At 40.6% G+C, this 17,220-nt stretch overlaps 1 protein-coding gene across 2 annotated transcripts in view; it reads right to left on the reverse strand.

Moving 5' to 3' along the window:
- The window catches only part of SYK (spleen associated tyrosine kinase), a 37,419-nt gene that overhangs the window by 17,122 nt on the left and 3,077 nt on the right, over nt 1-17,220 (reverse strand). Inside the window, exons 3-5 of one of the 2 annotated variants that reach the window (XM_065406535.1) lie at nt 6,129-6,267; nt 4,622-4,703; nt 3,868-3,920 (exon numbers count right to left, since the gene is read on the reverse strand). In XM_065406535.1, the coding sequence (XP_065262607.1) occupies nt 3,868-3,920; nt 4,622-4,703; nt 6,129-6,267 (274 nt within the window). Of the gene's footprint in view, nt 1-3,861; nt 3,921-4,621; nt 4,704-6,128; nt 6,268-17,220 lie in introns of both variants that reach the window. The other variant, XM_065406537.1, reaches the window with a different exon arrangement.

Consider the following 17,220-nt stretch of genomic DNA (forward strand, 5'->3'; position numbering starts at 1 on the left):
TCCAGTTACACTCTTGCAATCCCACTGATTTTAGTGAGGTTCCATGCGTGTAGAGCAAAATTTAGTCCTTAGTATTGTATAGAATTTCCAAAGTTGGAAAATACACCATACTTTGCAGAAATACAAAAGGCAAATTTGACTACAGTTATAAATCAAAGACAACAAGGCTCTTCTCCCAGTCATTCACACAGTAAACCTCTTTCACTACTATTGTGAAATTCTTATTCCCTAAATAAACAGGATTTACCAATGTGAAGCAGATAATACTCCACCTATAATGTATTAAGGTTAATACAGCTATCAATTTGAAGCACACTTGGTTTTAGAATTAACATAAGATGGTTATTTTTAAAAAAAAACTACATAAGCTGAATTGAACTCAAAACAGTATTTTGAAAAACAAAACAAAACATAAAAAACCAATAGATTTTGATTTCCACAGATGCAGTCGTGCCTATATAAATTAAATTGAAAACAAAAGCAAATATGTTGTTCGGCAAGTATGTTATATGAGTTGATTAGCCCTAAATGGCTCTCTCTAAGAAATAAACAGGGACAAAGAGCACACATTTAAATTTTTGAAATAGTACTGTGTTGTCCTAACAATTACGAACTTACAGTTGATATGGCACTTTGACTCCTCTTTTCAGTCACGTAAAACAGTCTCAGAACTTACTTTTGACGTTGAAGGTTTAGAACTTTTCAAATAATTAATTTGGACATTATTTTGAGTTATCTTATTATTTAAAAAGAGTCTGTCAGCTGTATTTTCCCCAAAGCTTTCTTTTTAAAAGAATCATTTGCTTTCAAACAACTAAAAAAGCAGTTTTGTTTTAAAACATCAAACTCGGCCTACATGTACATATTCCTATTTCAGGAATGGGTGCTGTATGGTGTGAGACAAATTTTAGGATTGAAATACCAAAGTTCCAAGATTTTAAAAATTGCATATTGAATCAGTTATTTTCCTTAATCTGACAATGTTCTCTTTCCATATGGGATCAAAAACCTTTGGGAACTTTCTAGTTATCCTGCAACAAATGAATTTATCTTCTAAAGCGTTTAGAGTTTTTGTGTAGGGTGAGCACTGTTCATCACACTTTTCCTGTAACAGTCATTCCTTAACTTTTGACCCAATGCCTGTGCAGCAGTTTGTAAGGCTTTAGAGCTAATAATAACTAACTCACATGATAGTACTGCAGACATAAAAATGCATCCTAAGATGAATATTTTGTAGAAGTTGAAGGAGGATGGCAGTACCAGTCTAAATAAGCTGGCACTCATAAAAATTTAAAAACTAATTAGGTTTGGACCTAGAACTTACATGCCTAGTGCATGGTAACTACTATATAAATATAACAATACTTGGACAGATGACCGTTGCTGAAATCTGGATGCTCTAGACTTGTTGCTTCTCTGTATTGTTAGTGACTGATCTCAGGCTCAAATCCTAAACTCATCTCCTGGCCTAAATCCTTGATCAAGGTTTTGGGAAGATGCTCAGGGTGAAGGAATCATCCCCAAGGTGGTAGAGCCAGTGGCTGAAGAAGTTTACTTGGGGTCCCTTTACATGATGGGAAGGAAATGTCTCTACCCTGCCCAACTCTTCGGTGGAGTACTGCTATATATGGGGATGATGAGCAGGGCTTCGTGCTCTGTGTGGTATATGCACCTCTTGTACAGCCTTCCAACACCCTGTCTCCCCTTTCTGCTCTGGTTTCACTGCAAAGGAGACCTCAGTGTGGCAGAAGAGGGGACTGGATTTTGACATCTTGTCTGGTGGCCTAGTGATAACGTTACAGGAGACCCTACTGCTCTGTTAGTCATTGATGCTCCAGAGGGTGAACTATAAACACAAGTAGCTTCTCTGAAACATAAGAAGGTTCCCAATCCTGCTGGAAAGGCATAACGAGTGGGGTTCCGCAGGGGTCTGTTTTGGGACCGGCTCTGTTCAATATCTTCATTAACGACTTAGATATTGGCATAGAAAGTACGCTTATTAAGTTTGCGGATGATACCAAACTGGGAGGGATTGCAACTGCTTTGGAGGACAGGGTCATAATTCAAAATGATCTGGACAAATTGGAGAAATGGTCTGAGTTAAACAGGATTAAGTTTAACAAAGACAAATGCAAAGTGCTCCACTTAGGAAGAAAAAATCAGTTTCACACATACAGAATGGGAAGAGACTGTCTAGGAAGGAGTACGGCAGAAAGGGATCTAGGGGTTATAGTGGACCACAAGCTAAATATGAGTCAACAGTGTGATGCTGTTGCAAAAAAAGCAAACATGATTCTGGGATGTATTAACAGGTGTGTTGTGAGCAAGACACGAGAAGTCATTCTTCCGCTCTACTCTGCTCTGGTTAGGCCTCAGCTGGAGTACTGTGTCCAGTTCTGGGCACCGCATTTCAAGAAAGATGTGGAGAAATTGGAAAGGGTCCAGAGAAGAGCAACAAGAATGATTAAAGGTCTTGAGAACATGACCTATGAAGGAAGGCTGAAAGAATTGGGTTTGTTTAGTTTGGAAAAGAGAAGACTGAGAGGGGACATGATAGCAGTTTTCAGGTATCTAAAAGGGTGTCATAAGGAGGAGGGAGAAAACTTGTTCACCTTAGCCTCTGAGGATAGAACAAGAAGCAATGGGCTTAAACTGCAGCAAGGGAGGTCTAGGTTGGACACTAGGAAAAAGTTCCTAACTGTCAGGGTGGTTAAACACTGGAATAAATTGCCTAGGGAGGTTGTGGAATCTCCATCTCTGGAGATATTTAAGAGTAGGTTAGATAAATGTCTATCAGGGATGGTCTAGACAGTATTTGATCCTGCCATGCGGGCAGGGGACTGGACTCGATGACCTCTCGAGGTCCCTTCCAGTCCTAGAATCTATGAATCTATAAATTGTGATCTTCACTCTCATGAGCTAAGAAATATTGGGACTACTAGAGGCTTGTCTTGTGAACACAGCAATGGCTATTCCATCTTTTCTTCCTGCACTGGTTATCTATCTCCTTATATTCCACACAACTTTATTTCTGGGTGCCTTTTCCAAAGCTGGAGCCTCTTAATCAGAAATATTTGAATAATAGATTTTTTTTGGTTCACTGGCAATAAAAATATTTTTTCAGGTTGACGTGAAAACAATTTTTTGGAAGTTTTCAGCAAGTCAAAAAGTTAAAAAAATCATTTTGGGTCAAACTAAACATTTTGTTTGATCTAAAATGAAACTTCATTTTGGATCAAATGAGTTTTTTCCTTTTTATTTTTTCCCCAAAGTATTTAATTTTGAAAATGTCAAAACAAAACATCTGACAAAACAGATTTTTCTTCCGTTTTTTTGTTTTGATTTGTTTTTTCACAGAAACAATTGCAAAATGGACACAAATTCATTAAGTGTTTTTGGTGGATCCAAATCTGCCTATTTTGGCTGAAAATAGTTTCAGCTGAAAAGTTTTTCCCACTCTACCCCTAATCAGTCTAGCTCAGGCAATAGCCAAGTCTAAGAAGCAAAGGATGAGATCTCTGACTGTAGAGTCATGTTTAGGGTAGTCATTGATGCATGTATTTGGGAAGAATTCCATTCAGATGAGTCTATTGACTGTGAATGTTTTTTGTGGAATAGCGGGCACTAGATGGGCTGAACCTGCAGCGTCAGCAGATAAATAAACTGGCCCAGCCCACCAGGGTGCTTACCCTGGCGAGCCACATGCCAAAGGTTGCCGACTCCAAGGTCTATATACAGCAATCATAAGAAAATTAATTCACTACTGTAGTGGCATGCATTCATTAAAGTTCCTAAAATGCTAAGAAATACTAAGGATCTCACTTGCTTTTCTTAAACATAAGCATTGCTGCTACTGCTTACTCTTACCTTAGGATGGGTTCCGGGAAGTGGAGGTGGACGGGTGTCAAAAATAATGTTAGCTATAAGGGAATCAAACATAAGAATTACTTTGTAAGCATACAGATTGCTGCCATTCTTACCAAGAGTGGGGAATATAGCAGCGGGAAAAAAACAGGTGGATGGCCTCTTATCAAACTACTGATTTTACATACTATGGTTCCAGTAGGTTTTATTCATGACCAATTGACAAGATATTAAACACAACAATCACCGGCTACACTGATTGATAAGTCACGTTCAACACCATGTTAGTTATCACATTGCTACAATATTGTATTCTTATGAGAACTAATTTTCAAGTGAAGAAAAAGCCATTTTTATGACCTGTTGAGACTTTCATCCCTTGTTGTTATATAAACCAGCCTTAGAACCTGGACCAGAATTTCTTTCTGCTTTCTGGACTAGATAGAATACTTGCCAGGCCTATTGGCCTTGAAAAGCTTGCAGACAATACTTCACTGCCTGAAAAAGAGAAACCATCCCAAGAAGAATTAAAATATTTGAGGATAGCAAGGGACTAATTGCCATCAAGATTAGCAATCATTGGAGGCAAGAATATGGCGCTATATAATACAGAATCCCCCCCCCACCTTCTCACACTACCCAGAGCAATTCTTTATAATAGTCTGCATGTTCCTATTCCTCTGACGAAGAAAATGCACACACCTCTTCTTATCTTTAGCAGGAACATTAGAGTTTTACAGTCATCTGAATAACTTACCATTTTCTGAGCCAAGTCGTGCACATGGAATTGTGAGGACCCTTTGCAGCCCATCTGGTTTGTATGAATAATGTTCAACTAACTACCAGGACAAAAAAGAAGAGAGAGAATGTCAGAAGGTAATATTGGGCAATAATACCGGCTGTGTGTTCTTGACAAGTCATTTCACCTTTCTGTGCCTCTGCTTCCCGTCCTACTCTGTCTCTGTCATGCCCACACGCTTCAGGGCAGGCACTGCCTCTCACTGTATGCCTGTACAGTGCCTTGGCTGGGCCTGTAGACACTACTGTGATGTTAATAATAAGACATGTATTGTTATTAGAACTGGCCTTTGCATTTTTGGATGACTTTACCTGTACACAGACTGTGGAATCACAGTCATTCTACTGTCTATTGTGGGGTGGGGTAGGGGATGCAGGCAGGATTTGCAGCTGTGTTCAGAGACCACACTGAGTCATTGTACTTGCTCTCAATCCTATCTTTCTAAATTGTGCCTGTGTGTGCACAGCATCTATGGCAGATATTCATGGGGGGGGGGGGGGAAGAGTGGGAAGAGAGTGTGTGTGTGTGCGCACACACACACACACACACACACACACACACACACTTATTTATTTTACACAGCTCTAGGATCACAGGCAAATCCTGCCTCCCACCGGTATCTGTCTGTGGTGGAAGAATTTCCTTTGCCCATATAGCTCTCCTCATCAACATTGGAGAACACTAGTAAATCACCATTTTTTCAGCTTTGCATTAAGCAGGAAGGACATGCATAGTTAAGGGAAAGGCTAACAATTATTATATAAACTATAGACTTACATTATACACATACAGTTATAACAATTTGTGTTAATATAATTTTAAACAATAGGCGGCAGCAGAAATCTGCTACATTTCCTTTAGTGTTTTCAATTTACCCACATTTATTCCTTGCAGTGCCTCATCTTTATTACAGACTACAGTATAATCAGCAATCCATTCCATGATTACTTAATCTGGGTCAGGATTTAGACAGTGTTGGTAATGCTGGGCAGGCTGTATTTCTCAGTTTGCCAGCTAGAGAGTCACAGAGCTAAAGAGGACGGTGTGTGCCTAGCATCCTAAACTATTCCCTTTGTGGTTACCACACCAGAGTTCTGTCTTTTGCTTGTCACAAGGGACATTACAGAAATGCCACAGAGCTATTATTTAATCTTGCTTTTACAAATGAAAATGCCTTTTCATTAAAGGAAATGTACAATTCTTTAAATAATAACTAGAGAATTTTTAAATTAAGCCAACATATTTAAAAAAAACACTATAAAAAACTGTACCACTTACATAGCTTTCTATAATAAAAGATACTTCCCTCTTTTCCCCCAAAGGATGAAAATCACTAAAAATTAAGTTAGAATTATGTGGCCAATTAGCTAGAGATTGCAGATGCATGGTAAAGTAAAACAGAAACTGCCTTATTTGGTGCTATAAAAACATAAAGAGAGTTGTCCAACTGATTAATTTAACAGACCTGCCAGAGGGTGTCAAACTTTTTTCCATCTGGTATAGAGAGCTTTCCTGTCTTGTCTCTGTCAATACGATAATGCAGTACTTTCCCTTCACTGAACACACAGAGAGCATAGGATCCATTGTTGTCCCTTTCCCTGATTCTGAAATGACAAGAGAAATATCAAAGGTTATTCTCAACTAGTAGCGAGCACCTGTATTTTGGAAAAAAAATCATATTTTCTACAAGCTTTCCAAAAGGAAATAGGGCTAAATCTGTATCCCAGCTTTTGAGGCCTTCCCTTGAAAACCCTCATGTACTTTTAGTGTAAATTTTATAAAATGCAATTTTCTGAAGTTTGTTTTATCATTTTCCTTTGGGAGGGGAAGGGGGGGAGAGGAAGGAAGTTCCAACATGTGGAGCTATTTCCTACGGAGCAGCAGAATCCTGTGTTCTGCATAACATGCATACTATGGGCAGGTCTACACTAGAAGCGCTACATCGGCACAGCTGCACCGATGCAGCTGGCTGCTGTGGCGCTTCTGGTGAAGACGCTCTATGGCAAGAGGAGAGTGCTTTCCTGTCAGCATAATTACTCCACCTCGCAAGAGGTGGAAGCTATGTCAGCGGGCGGGTGTCTGCCACCGACATAACGCCGGTGTGGACAGCACTTAGGTTGTTGTTACTTGCCTTGCTCAGAGAGGTGTCTTTTTCACACCTCTGAGCGAAGTAAGTTAGATCAAATTAAGCACTAGTGTATACCTGCCCTCAGTGAGTCAAGGGCTCTGAATGCATGCACTTTTGTGCATTGCAGGGCTGAAGTCAGAGACAGGACTCTTGTACATAACAGTTGTATTTACAGCAAAGAGTCCTGTGGCACCTTATAGACTAACAGACGTATAGGAGCATGAGCTTTCGTGGGTGAATACCCCCACTTCGGATGCATGACCCACGTATTCACCCACGAAAGCTCATGCTCCTATATGTCTGTTAGTCTAGAAGGTGACACAGGATTCTTTGCTGCTTTTACAGATCCAGACTAACACGGCTACCCCTTTGATAGTTGTATTTACATCTCTCTGGTACCTCAGGTAGATATAGTGAAAACTGACTATTCACTCTTTTATCCTATATCCTAATACAAAGATTTGGGTGCGGGGGGGGGGGGGGATATCTGAAATTAATAGCAGGTTAAGATAAGCATAAATAAAAAGCAAAACATTGAATTAGCTTGTGGTGTTTACTACTCTACTTCCACACTACTATACGTAAGGATAAAATTATGTCATGGAGGTCATGGATTCTGTGACTTTCTGAGACCTCTGTGACATTTTCCACTTCAGCCTTGGGATGGGGACACCGGAGCTATGAGCCACCGTGGATGGCAGGAGTGCCCCGGAGCTGTCTGCTTCTGCGGGTGGAGAGGGAACCCCAGAGCTCTCAGCCATGGTGGTGGTTGCTGGACCCCCTCCCACACAGCGGGGCTCGAGCTTCAGTTGTCTCCCCCCCCCATCAAACCTCCCCTTAATTTTTAGTAAAAGTCACAGACGGGTTAGGAGGTTCTCTGAATTTTTGTTTATTGCCTGTGACCTGTCCGTGACTTTATTAAAAATAACTGTGACAAAATCTTAACCTTAACTATAAGTCATGTTCAAGCAACGTAGCAGGATTTTACAAAGCAGTCTAATCGTATTAATTATGTTAATATTTGTTAAGCAAATTAGATCTTATGCTTCAAGGTGCAAGGTCTGCAGTGGATACATAGAGCATTGCACACAAGCAATTATTTTCTCTCTCTGAAGTATCTCTTTCTGGCTACTGCCCCAGACAGAGTGCTCATCTTAATGGACCTGTGGCAAAAAGTCAAATCCTGGTTCTGTGTTCTTAAGTGTTTGGAATTCACATGCAATTCTTATTTATTTTACATAATATCAGGTTATGAAGATGATCCATGTTCTCTCCCCATTATCTTCATTGGTAAGATAAGGAAAATCAAAAGTTATCTAGGAGACCATGGAATATAGTGCAAGAAAAATGTGTACTATTCACATTCAGCCAGGATACTGGCCAAACAGGAAATCTAAAAACAATATATGAAGTGCCTGCATTCAGTAGTGCTGCTTTTAAAACTATACTGCGCATTGTAGTCACATTAGCCCAGTATGGGTTTGTCTCCCTTCAGTGGCTGATCCCAGGAAATGGTTTGAGCATGCTACTGCCTTTATGCTGTCACACTGGTCCTTTAGCAGAAAAAGTAGACTTTTGATTTTAGATCCAGAGGTCCCAGGTTCAAACACAGCTGGTAGGAGGCTGTCATCTGAATTGGTCCGTATGTTTTCTGATGTAACGTCTTCCCACTGGAAAATGCAGCTTCAACTACAATGAAACCTTCTGAAGGGATGTGTCAATTTTGACTAAACTTTAGACTGAAACCTGCCTGGTTTCCTGCCAGCTCATCCACATGCCTTCCTGGGCTCCTTAGCAGCCCATTTGTCAGACTGCCAGGCTCCCTAGGATCCTTGGCTGGCTAGGCTGCCCGACTCAGGCAAGTGGCCCAACTCCCAGGGCAATTGCCTGTAACGGGAGTCAGGCAGCCAAGAAAACATGCCAAAAAAATCCATTTTTGGTTCTCTTGCCTGTCAAAAATTTCAGTGTTTTGACCTTTTTCTCCAAATTCGAGACAAAGGGTTTTTTGGTTGTCCACCTCCCCACCCCCGAAATTCAAATTTTTTCATGGGCGGGAAAAATTGTTTCTCAGCCAGGTCTATATATCAAACAGCTTTCAGAGTTTAAATGATATTGAAATGAGTTATCAGTATATACACAACGGTGGTTCACAGTATTAAAGAACTGAAAAGCCGAATCATTGTTAAGGTTAAGATTTCGTCACAGTTATTTTTAGTAAAAGTCGTGGACAGGTTGTGGGTAATAAACAAAAATTCATGGAAGCCTGTGACCTGTCTGTGACTTTTACTAAAAATAATGGGCTGATGGGGGGGCGGGGGGTGACTGAAGCCCAAGCGGGGGTAGGATGGGTCCAGCGGCTTTCAAGACCGCTACAGCTAACAGCTCCGAGGCCCCACCATGACCGCTGGGAACTACAGGTCTCCCCAAAGCCAATGGTGGCTAAGAGCGCCGGGTCCCCACCGTCCTGGGGCTGAAGCAGAAAATGTCACAGAGGTCTCTGAAAGTCACAGAATCCGTGAGTTCTGTGACCTCCGTGACATAATCTTATCCTTAATCATTGACAAATAGTTTCTCAAATAACGTAGAGGTAAATATATGGCATGAAACCCAGACATGGTACTGAGATGCTTTTGTTGGTGTTGTATTTATTAATACACAATTAGGTCATGTTCCTGTAACTCCACTGGGCTTTGTAATGCTTTCCTCATTTCCTGGCTGCTGTGAAGGAAAGGGGTTTAATTCTCTTTCCTCTTCCTGGTTCCTGATGTGTGTGTTTGTTTCCCCTCTTCTCCTACATGTAAAATGGAAAGAGTCTCTCCTTTCCTCTCACCCACCATCTCTTGGCAGGTAGGAGTCTCAGTACCTTTCTCTCCTCCTCATGCCTGGACAGAAAATACCAAGTTTCCAGTGGGATCTATATGGATGAGTTTGTTCAGCACACTCTCAAATGCCTGAGACACAGTTTTGTGATTCTGTCTTTTTAATCTCTGCCTGCATTTCATGTAGAAGCAGCAAAGTGTGAACCAGGGCAGGAGACTAAGTAAGAGGCACATGTCGGGCCCTGAAGAGCTGTATCCTACTTCAGAACATTTTCCTTTACATCTGTGATCCTTAAAAAATTTACTATAATCGGAGTCTACTCTCTCGTTGATGTCTGGTCTTGAGAGGATGTATGAAGGTAACTCATTAACAATAATAATCTCTGCACATGTAAAATGTCAGCCTCAGTAGAGCAGATCAATATACTGGATACACGATTGCTTTCCATGTTATTGGGAGATAATAGATTGTATTTCCTAATATGGTGCAAGTTACTTTCTGAATGGAGGTCTAAATGCTATGGAATGTAATGCAAAATTGCATATCTATTTTGGAGACAATGCCCTCCACTCTGAACATGTATTTCTAGTTCTTTGAATTATTAAGAACGATACACAGGACAACAAACTGCAAGTCATTCTCTATTTTAGCAGAAACCTTGCTGCTCTTGACTGGTCAGTCAGTACAGGAAGTCAGTGTGCTAAGTACCTGTATGTTAAGAAAAACCACAAACAATATGGTTCAGGTTTCTTTTAAAGTGATAGGCAAGCTATTTTGGTTTCAGAAAAAAATATCTTATTCTATTTCCCTTTTCTGCAAGTCAGTGTTCCAATCATATTTATGTTCTGTACATTTAAATTTTAACCAACAAATATAACTTTGCATGCAATATGGCTGAATGAGCAGTTCAGAACAACCCATGAACAAGCTTAAACAAGTCCTATTTGAATTCAAGGAATCAAATCAAAACATTATATCACACCCATTGTTACTATATCACATAGCATTGTGATGTGCAGATGCTAGCAATATGATGCAATTAAGAGCCTGCACACTTTCAGATGGCCTTCAAACCTGTTGTCACAGCTCAAAACTAAATGCTTGCTGCCTTTGCAAGACAGTGGGAAGGGAAGTGTTCTTAGAAGCTAGGTTTCACAATTTCATTTTGGTTTTGAAATGGTAACTTGTGAAACTGATCATGGTTTTCTAGGTTAAGCTAATCCTAAGGAACTCTTGATAAGTATATACTGCTTAGCACTTAATAAACGTCACCACTTAGTGTGTCTCCTTTGCCCATGGAGTTTGAACAAACTTAAAAATTAAAGTGAAACTAACGAAGAGAGAACTACCTAAACTGAAAATGACATTTTCTGAAAGGCTCCATAAGTGAAATCAACAAGTTTTGCATAGCTCTCATTGTGGCAGGGCGATACAGTTTCAGTGTTGCCATGTTGGATTTGGGGTTCACCTACATTATTTTGCATACACAGAAGTTTTTGTTTAGTAATTTTGAGAACTGCAAAAACAAAGCAACTGATTAGACTGTGTGTTCTAACTGTGCTGTACAATGCACCACACCATTTATGAATCTTCAATAGATTCCCATGTAGAAGTTCAAACGATACAATAATAAAAACCTTGTCCAAATGGTTTTCTGTGGGCATTGTATATTTAAAAAAAAAAATTTAAATCAAGATCTATTAAAGAAACCAGTAGTAGAATACTACCTGCTCCTCCATCCCAACACTTGCATACACCCACAGAAGTAAAATATAACCGTTTATGCCTGGAAACAAGAGTGTGCTCCTATTCCTACTGAAGTCAACTCCCATAGATAGCAATAATAGGTGGAACCACACTGGTGTCCAAATGTTTTGGTTTTTATATTAGTTATATTTTAAACACCCACGTTACAATGAATTCACAACTGAAAATTAAGTAGTGAGTGGTGCAGTGAAAACAGAATTTATTCATTCCATTGGTTGGAATTCTTCCACTCAGTCTGTCCCTTGGGTTTCTTAGGTCCTTACAACTGTAAGGTTAAATGACAATTGATAGCTGTTTCAAGGATAAATGTAAATCCTGTAGGCTCATTTAAACATTTTCTTGGATAAAATCTCGATTTTAACTCAGTACCTTTTACTTGCAAACAAAGCCAAATTATCCCCTCTGTAAAAACAAAATTCTTTTGAGGAAAAAATGTTGTAAATATAATGTGGAAAATTCATGACATTCTACCATTGGGGAAGTTTGGAAGAAGTTAGTGGCAAAAGGCTTGGTTTTGGAATGCTGTGGAACTCAAGGATGCTTGAAGAATTGCAGCCCTCTTCAACTGTGAATTGATCAGAGGCCCTCTCAAAATATTGGGGTACTTGGTGGGTCTTTGCAGACCCCTAAAGAACAACCATGTGAAGACATTACAGGGATTGTAAGCAAGCTATAATTTATAGAAAAAAAAACATCACTGACACCAACTTCCAATCCTGGCAATCTGTTTACATTTTGAAGGCTATATTTAGCACTAAAAGGGGCTGGTAATTTTGGGGGGGGAGGAAAGTCCCTCCTCCCCAGTTAAATATTGGTGGGGACAAGTCCTCCCTACTTTCCATTGGGTCCAACACCCATGGAAGTGTAGCCAAAAAAGGGCTGCCAGTAAGTCTGGTGGAAAGTGAGAAGAGAGGAGGAAACACATAGTGTAGTTACTCATCCCCTTTTCATGCTCACGTGTATGTGTGTCCTACCCCTGGCCATAGAATAGAGAGAGCAATCTGGCCCACAGTCAACAACTAATATGAGCCTGTAATACCTTTATCAGCGGAATAGTTGGATAGGATTTTCCAGTTCCTTAATTAAAGTATCATAGATATTTTTATTTTCATGATAGCCTATGTCAGCAGTTACCAGTCCTATTTATAGATACAGAGCTAATAAAAATAATGCAGATGTGAATTACACAATTCGGCACCATGTAGTTTGGTCAGGCAGTATTTAAAAAGAAAAGCAGACTTCTGAGACTAGATTCCTACTTTAAAAAAACAGCATCAATTTTTCCAGTACATGAGAAAAGCATTTAGTGTCATCAGGTGTGATATCACACAAAATAATGCTGGACAGGATGCCATTAGTCACTTTAATGGACTAGACTAGCTTTGCTCGGCCTTGGCAAGCTCAACAGGTACTGTAGACATCCTTGTGATATTAAAATTATGTTTTGGTTCCTTCCTGGTACTTCTACATGGGTGATCAAGTTATATTCAAACTATATGTGGCTGTGAACCTTCTGATAACATGTACACGATTGTATGTAATTACAAATAAATTAGAGAAGCTGTATGTGTTTGTATCTAATGCTGAATTTAAAAGTTTATAAATGTGTTAGAAACTATATATCTCATTTCAAACTGCAAGATTTGAAGCTGTATATCTAAATTTCTAAATCTAGCCTTTATGTCTTGCAGGAATTCATCTTCTAAACACATGCTTATAAAACTAAATTTACAAATTCAAAGTCAGGTGTATACTGGCTACCATTGCTTAATTAGGTGCTGGAGCACAAGCAATTTTTGCACATTCATAACTGACGTGGAAAGCCCAGAGGTACCGGGGCTATGAACTGCCAAACCACTAATTAAGCACTGCTGGCCAACACTAACAACAGCAGCAACAGACAAACAGATACCATAGTTATTTCCCATTTGAAGTGCAGGAGAAAACTGGCATTTTAGATATGGCTGGTTTGTAATTGTTGGCAAATGTTTATTTTACTTCTTAATGGGATTTTACTGTGCCCATGCACAAACCTGTATTTGTAATAATCATTGCTTATAATCACATTCTAATATTATGCACCCAAAAAGAGAGTTTATTGGAAAATTCATAGAGTTTCAATAACATTTTAGAGCCCTGCAGAGAGAAGAATGAAATAATAAGAAAGTTGACAAGTACTTTACAACAATATCTCAATGAACTTTCAGTCTATTCTTCAGCTCATTTAATGAATGCCACCTGTTGGGGTGGTGATGGGGGTGTAACATTTCCCAGACCTCTTTTGTTGCAAAGAAAACATATGTTTCCATGTTCTGAAATGGAGAATACGAAAACGCTAGCTGGTAAGGCTATTTCTGCGATAAATGGAAAAAAAACAAACCCTGATTTGATCTTCTACCCCCTGCCAGTACATCATCTAGGAGTAGAAACTACATCTCTCTGCATCTGGGACAAAGTACTGACACAACCAGCCACACTGTTAGGAACTGAAAAATGATCTGCATGAAGCTGAGGGGGTAATGAAGCAGTTTTCTAGTGACATACATCACATTACATACCTAACTCAGTTTCTTTTTTAGAACAGGCAGATCAGTCAGTCAGGGAGGGTTTCAAATCATGAAGAACCTCACAGAAGAAATTCACAGCAAGTTGCCAGAAATTACCACTTTTAGTGAAACTATTTTACTGCACATAAATATCACTTAAGCATCAGAAAATTACTCACTAGTAATTCTGTTTCTTATAGTTCTCTTCGACCATCCTATCCACTAACAGAAGTTATAGACAGTGGATGCTACAAGCAATGAGGCAAAGAAGGTAAGCATGCCTTATGGCATTTGGAGCACCTAATGGCCAATAAGTTTCAGAAGGGAATGACAAAGCCAACTAAGACTATGTCTGCACTAGCACTTTTGTCAGTCAGGGATGTGAAAAACACACACCCCTGAGCAACATAAATTAACACCAGTGCTTCTGTCAGTGTGACAGCACTATGTCGGCGGGACAGCATCTCACACTGACATAGCTACCGCTGCTCATTGTGGGTTGTTTAATTATACCAAAGTGAAAGAGCTCTCTCCCGTTGGCATAGAGCAACTACATGGAAGACCTTACAGTGGCTCACGGGAGATCCATGCTACTGTAAAGTCTCTAGTGTAGAAATAGCCTAAAAGTGCATGTGAAAAAACCCGGAGATGCTGGGTAGTCACTTTACAAATTCCAGAGGCAGAACCTCCTATCCACTGAGCCCATGAAATCACTATATTTATGTGGGACTTCACAGTTTTGGATGTAGCTGTGTGGCCTGGCCTTAAGGTAATGGGAAATAATCTTTAAGCCACTAGTAGCCTTCTTTCCCTTGTTATAATCTCAAAAAAATTGTTAACTTTTTATAAATTATGAGCATGATTTATGTAAAATTTCTGATCTCACTCATCTCTGCTGCAAAGAGACATTGCAACATAACATATTTAAAACAAGAGGTTAATTGACACTAAATGGATTGCCTTGGGGTAGAGGATGCAGGGGAACCCTCCCCCGCTCCCCCAAACCTCAGAACTGAAGATAAGAAATGAGCAGGACACATCTTCCCCCATTCTGCAAGCTACATTGACAGTAACTGAAAATTCTCCCTAAAGAGAAAGAAGTCCTTATGTATCACTCTCAAGGCATGTCTACACTTACCTCCGGAGCGATCGAGCCAGCTGGGGTCGATTTATCGCATCTAGTGAAGACGCGATAAATCAACCGCCGTTATTCACGTAGCTGAAGTTGCGTAACTTAGATCGATCCCTGCCCCCCCATCTCCCCAGTGTAGACCAGGCCTTAGGTACTTACAGTTTCTAAAGATATGGCTCCTAAAGCTTTGAATGGGTTCTACAAACACCTGGAAAATATATGGTAGGGTGTACTGAAGAACCAATGGTCAATGCCTAGGTCTCCTCAAAAGAAGAGGACAAAGAAGCTTTTGGATATAGGGAGGAGAATCAATTTCTCTGTCTTGAAATGGCTGAGGTGGACTTGCAGAAACTTGATTCAGAGACCTCTTTAGAAACCAGCCAGGAAAAAAAACAAGAACATTCTGGGAGGAGCAGGAATACACATCCAGCCACGTTCAGAACTTCTCACTGAAAAAGGTATTGCTAATCCAGGAATAGGCAAGGGAAGTCAAGTGCAATCCTCTGTGTGACAGTCAGCAAACTCTTTCAAAAAACCCTCATCTTTGAACCAGCACTCCTCAGTGTTCTGCCATCAGACCAAAGTGTCCCAAGGAAAAGAAGAAGAGCAGACCTGTGAGAGGAGGTCTCATTCACTAGGGAATTTTCTCACCATGGTTAATTCTGTTCTGTCCATCAGGGAAGCAGGAACCTTGACTGCAAAATACACACAAAGAACCAGAGTAGCGCTAAACTACTCCAGCAACAAATCACTGGACAGACTGTTTCCTTTCTAGAGCATACGAATCTTCTTCCACTCAGCTTCTGAAGACAAAGCCTGCAGTATCTGTGCACCTAAGTATGTGATTACATTTTCCAAACAGATAGGAACATAAAATGACCTTTGAGAATTCCTAACCCAAACTACCCACAGCTATTTATGCACTTATCTGCTTGTTCTGGGGGCAGAGTATTTGAGTTCTGGTGGTATCTATAATCTTCTGAATTTAAACGGGATAGGAGAGCCTTCTCTCACCTGTCATTCCTCAATACTAAGGGGAGCCCTTTAAAATCTTCTTTCCTGATTATCTTCACATTTCATAGCAATGAAAACTTTTCAGGTTTGATAACACCAGTCCTCCCATGAGATACTCCTGAAGGGATCTAGGTGTTTATTCAGACTCAGACCCTTTTATTGGACACTGAATCAAGAGAAGTAGGAAAAGTAGAAAGTGCAAAGTTGGTCAGGACTCTGTCAGATTTCTTGGGTGAATAAGCTCTAGAGACAGTTGCAGAAGAGCATGTAGCAGCACTAGGAATCCTCCAATCTTAGCTACTTTTTTTTTTTTTTTAAAGGGAAAGGCCAGAATGGTTTGAGAAATCAGATGACAGCAATTGACTCAAGCCTACTACTGAATGGGATAGTGTGCTGGAAACCCTTGGCATACCTTACTTCTACCAAACCCTAGCTTTCTTCAACCTCAGTCTCTTCTAATTTCATGTAGACTACAGGTCTCTGCCACACCAAGTGAGCTCCCTCCTTGCTAAGTGTGATGGGGTGCTTGCCCCACTCTGGCTCTAAGGGATTAATAGAGCCCTAGGGAGGCTGCTCAGGAGGCAGCAAATCAGGGGCTGCAGGGCAGAGGAAGGCAGTTCTATGCGGAGAGCCCAAGGAGGAAGGACTGTCTCTGGAGGGCTGAGAGAACTGCCAGTACCCTAGACAGAGCAGTGCTGCAAGCAGGGACCCGGGAAGCGAGAGACAGCTCCTGGCTGGCTGCTGGGGTTTGCAGGCTGAGGCCTTGAGGCAAAGGCAAAAAGAATGCTGGGCCAGACAATTCACTGCAGTAGCCACTAAGGGAAGTGGCTGAACAGCGGACTGCAGGTCCCCCAGAATGGGGGGAAGCACAGTGTGTGGCACGGCTGCGGTCCTTGGAGAGACGTGGGTCCTAGAGCAGGAGTGACGGGGGCGAGGCACCACCTGAAGAGAGTGCACTGACATGCAGAGCTAATTCACATGATAGACAGCAGGAGGCGCCAGAATGGTGAGTGACCCCATTACACTAAGCTGCGTACTGAGTCCAGGTTCTCCCATAAAGCCACTGAGAACCATCTCAAGCAAGCTGAAGCCATAACTGCCCAACACCTACTGGGAATAGCAGATGTTCACAGTGACCAGAAAGCACTTA

Source organism: Emys orbicularis, chromosome 6 (genome assembly GCF_028017835.1).
Source record: "Emys orbicularis isolate rEmyOrb1 chromosome 6, rEmyOrb1.hap1, whole genome shotgun sequence".
NCBI classification, from domain to species: domain Eukaryota; kingdom Metazoa; phylum Chordata; order Testudines; family Emydidae; genus Emys; species Emys orbicularis.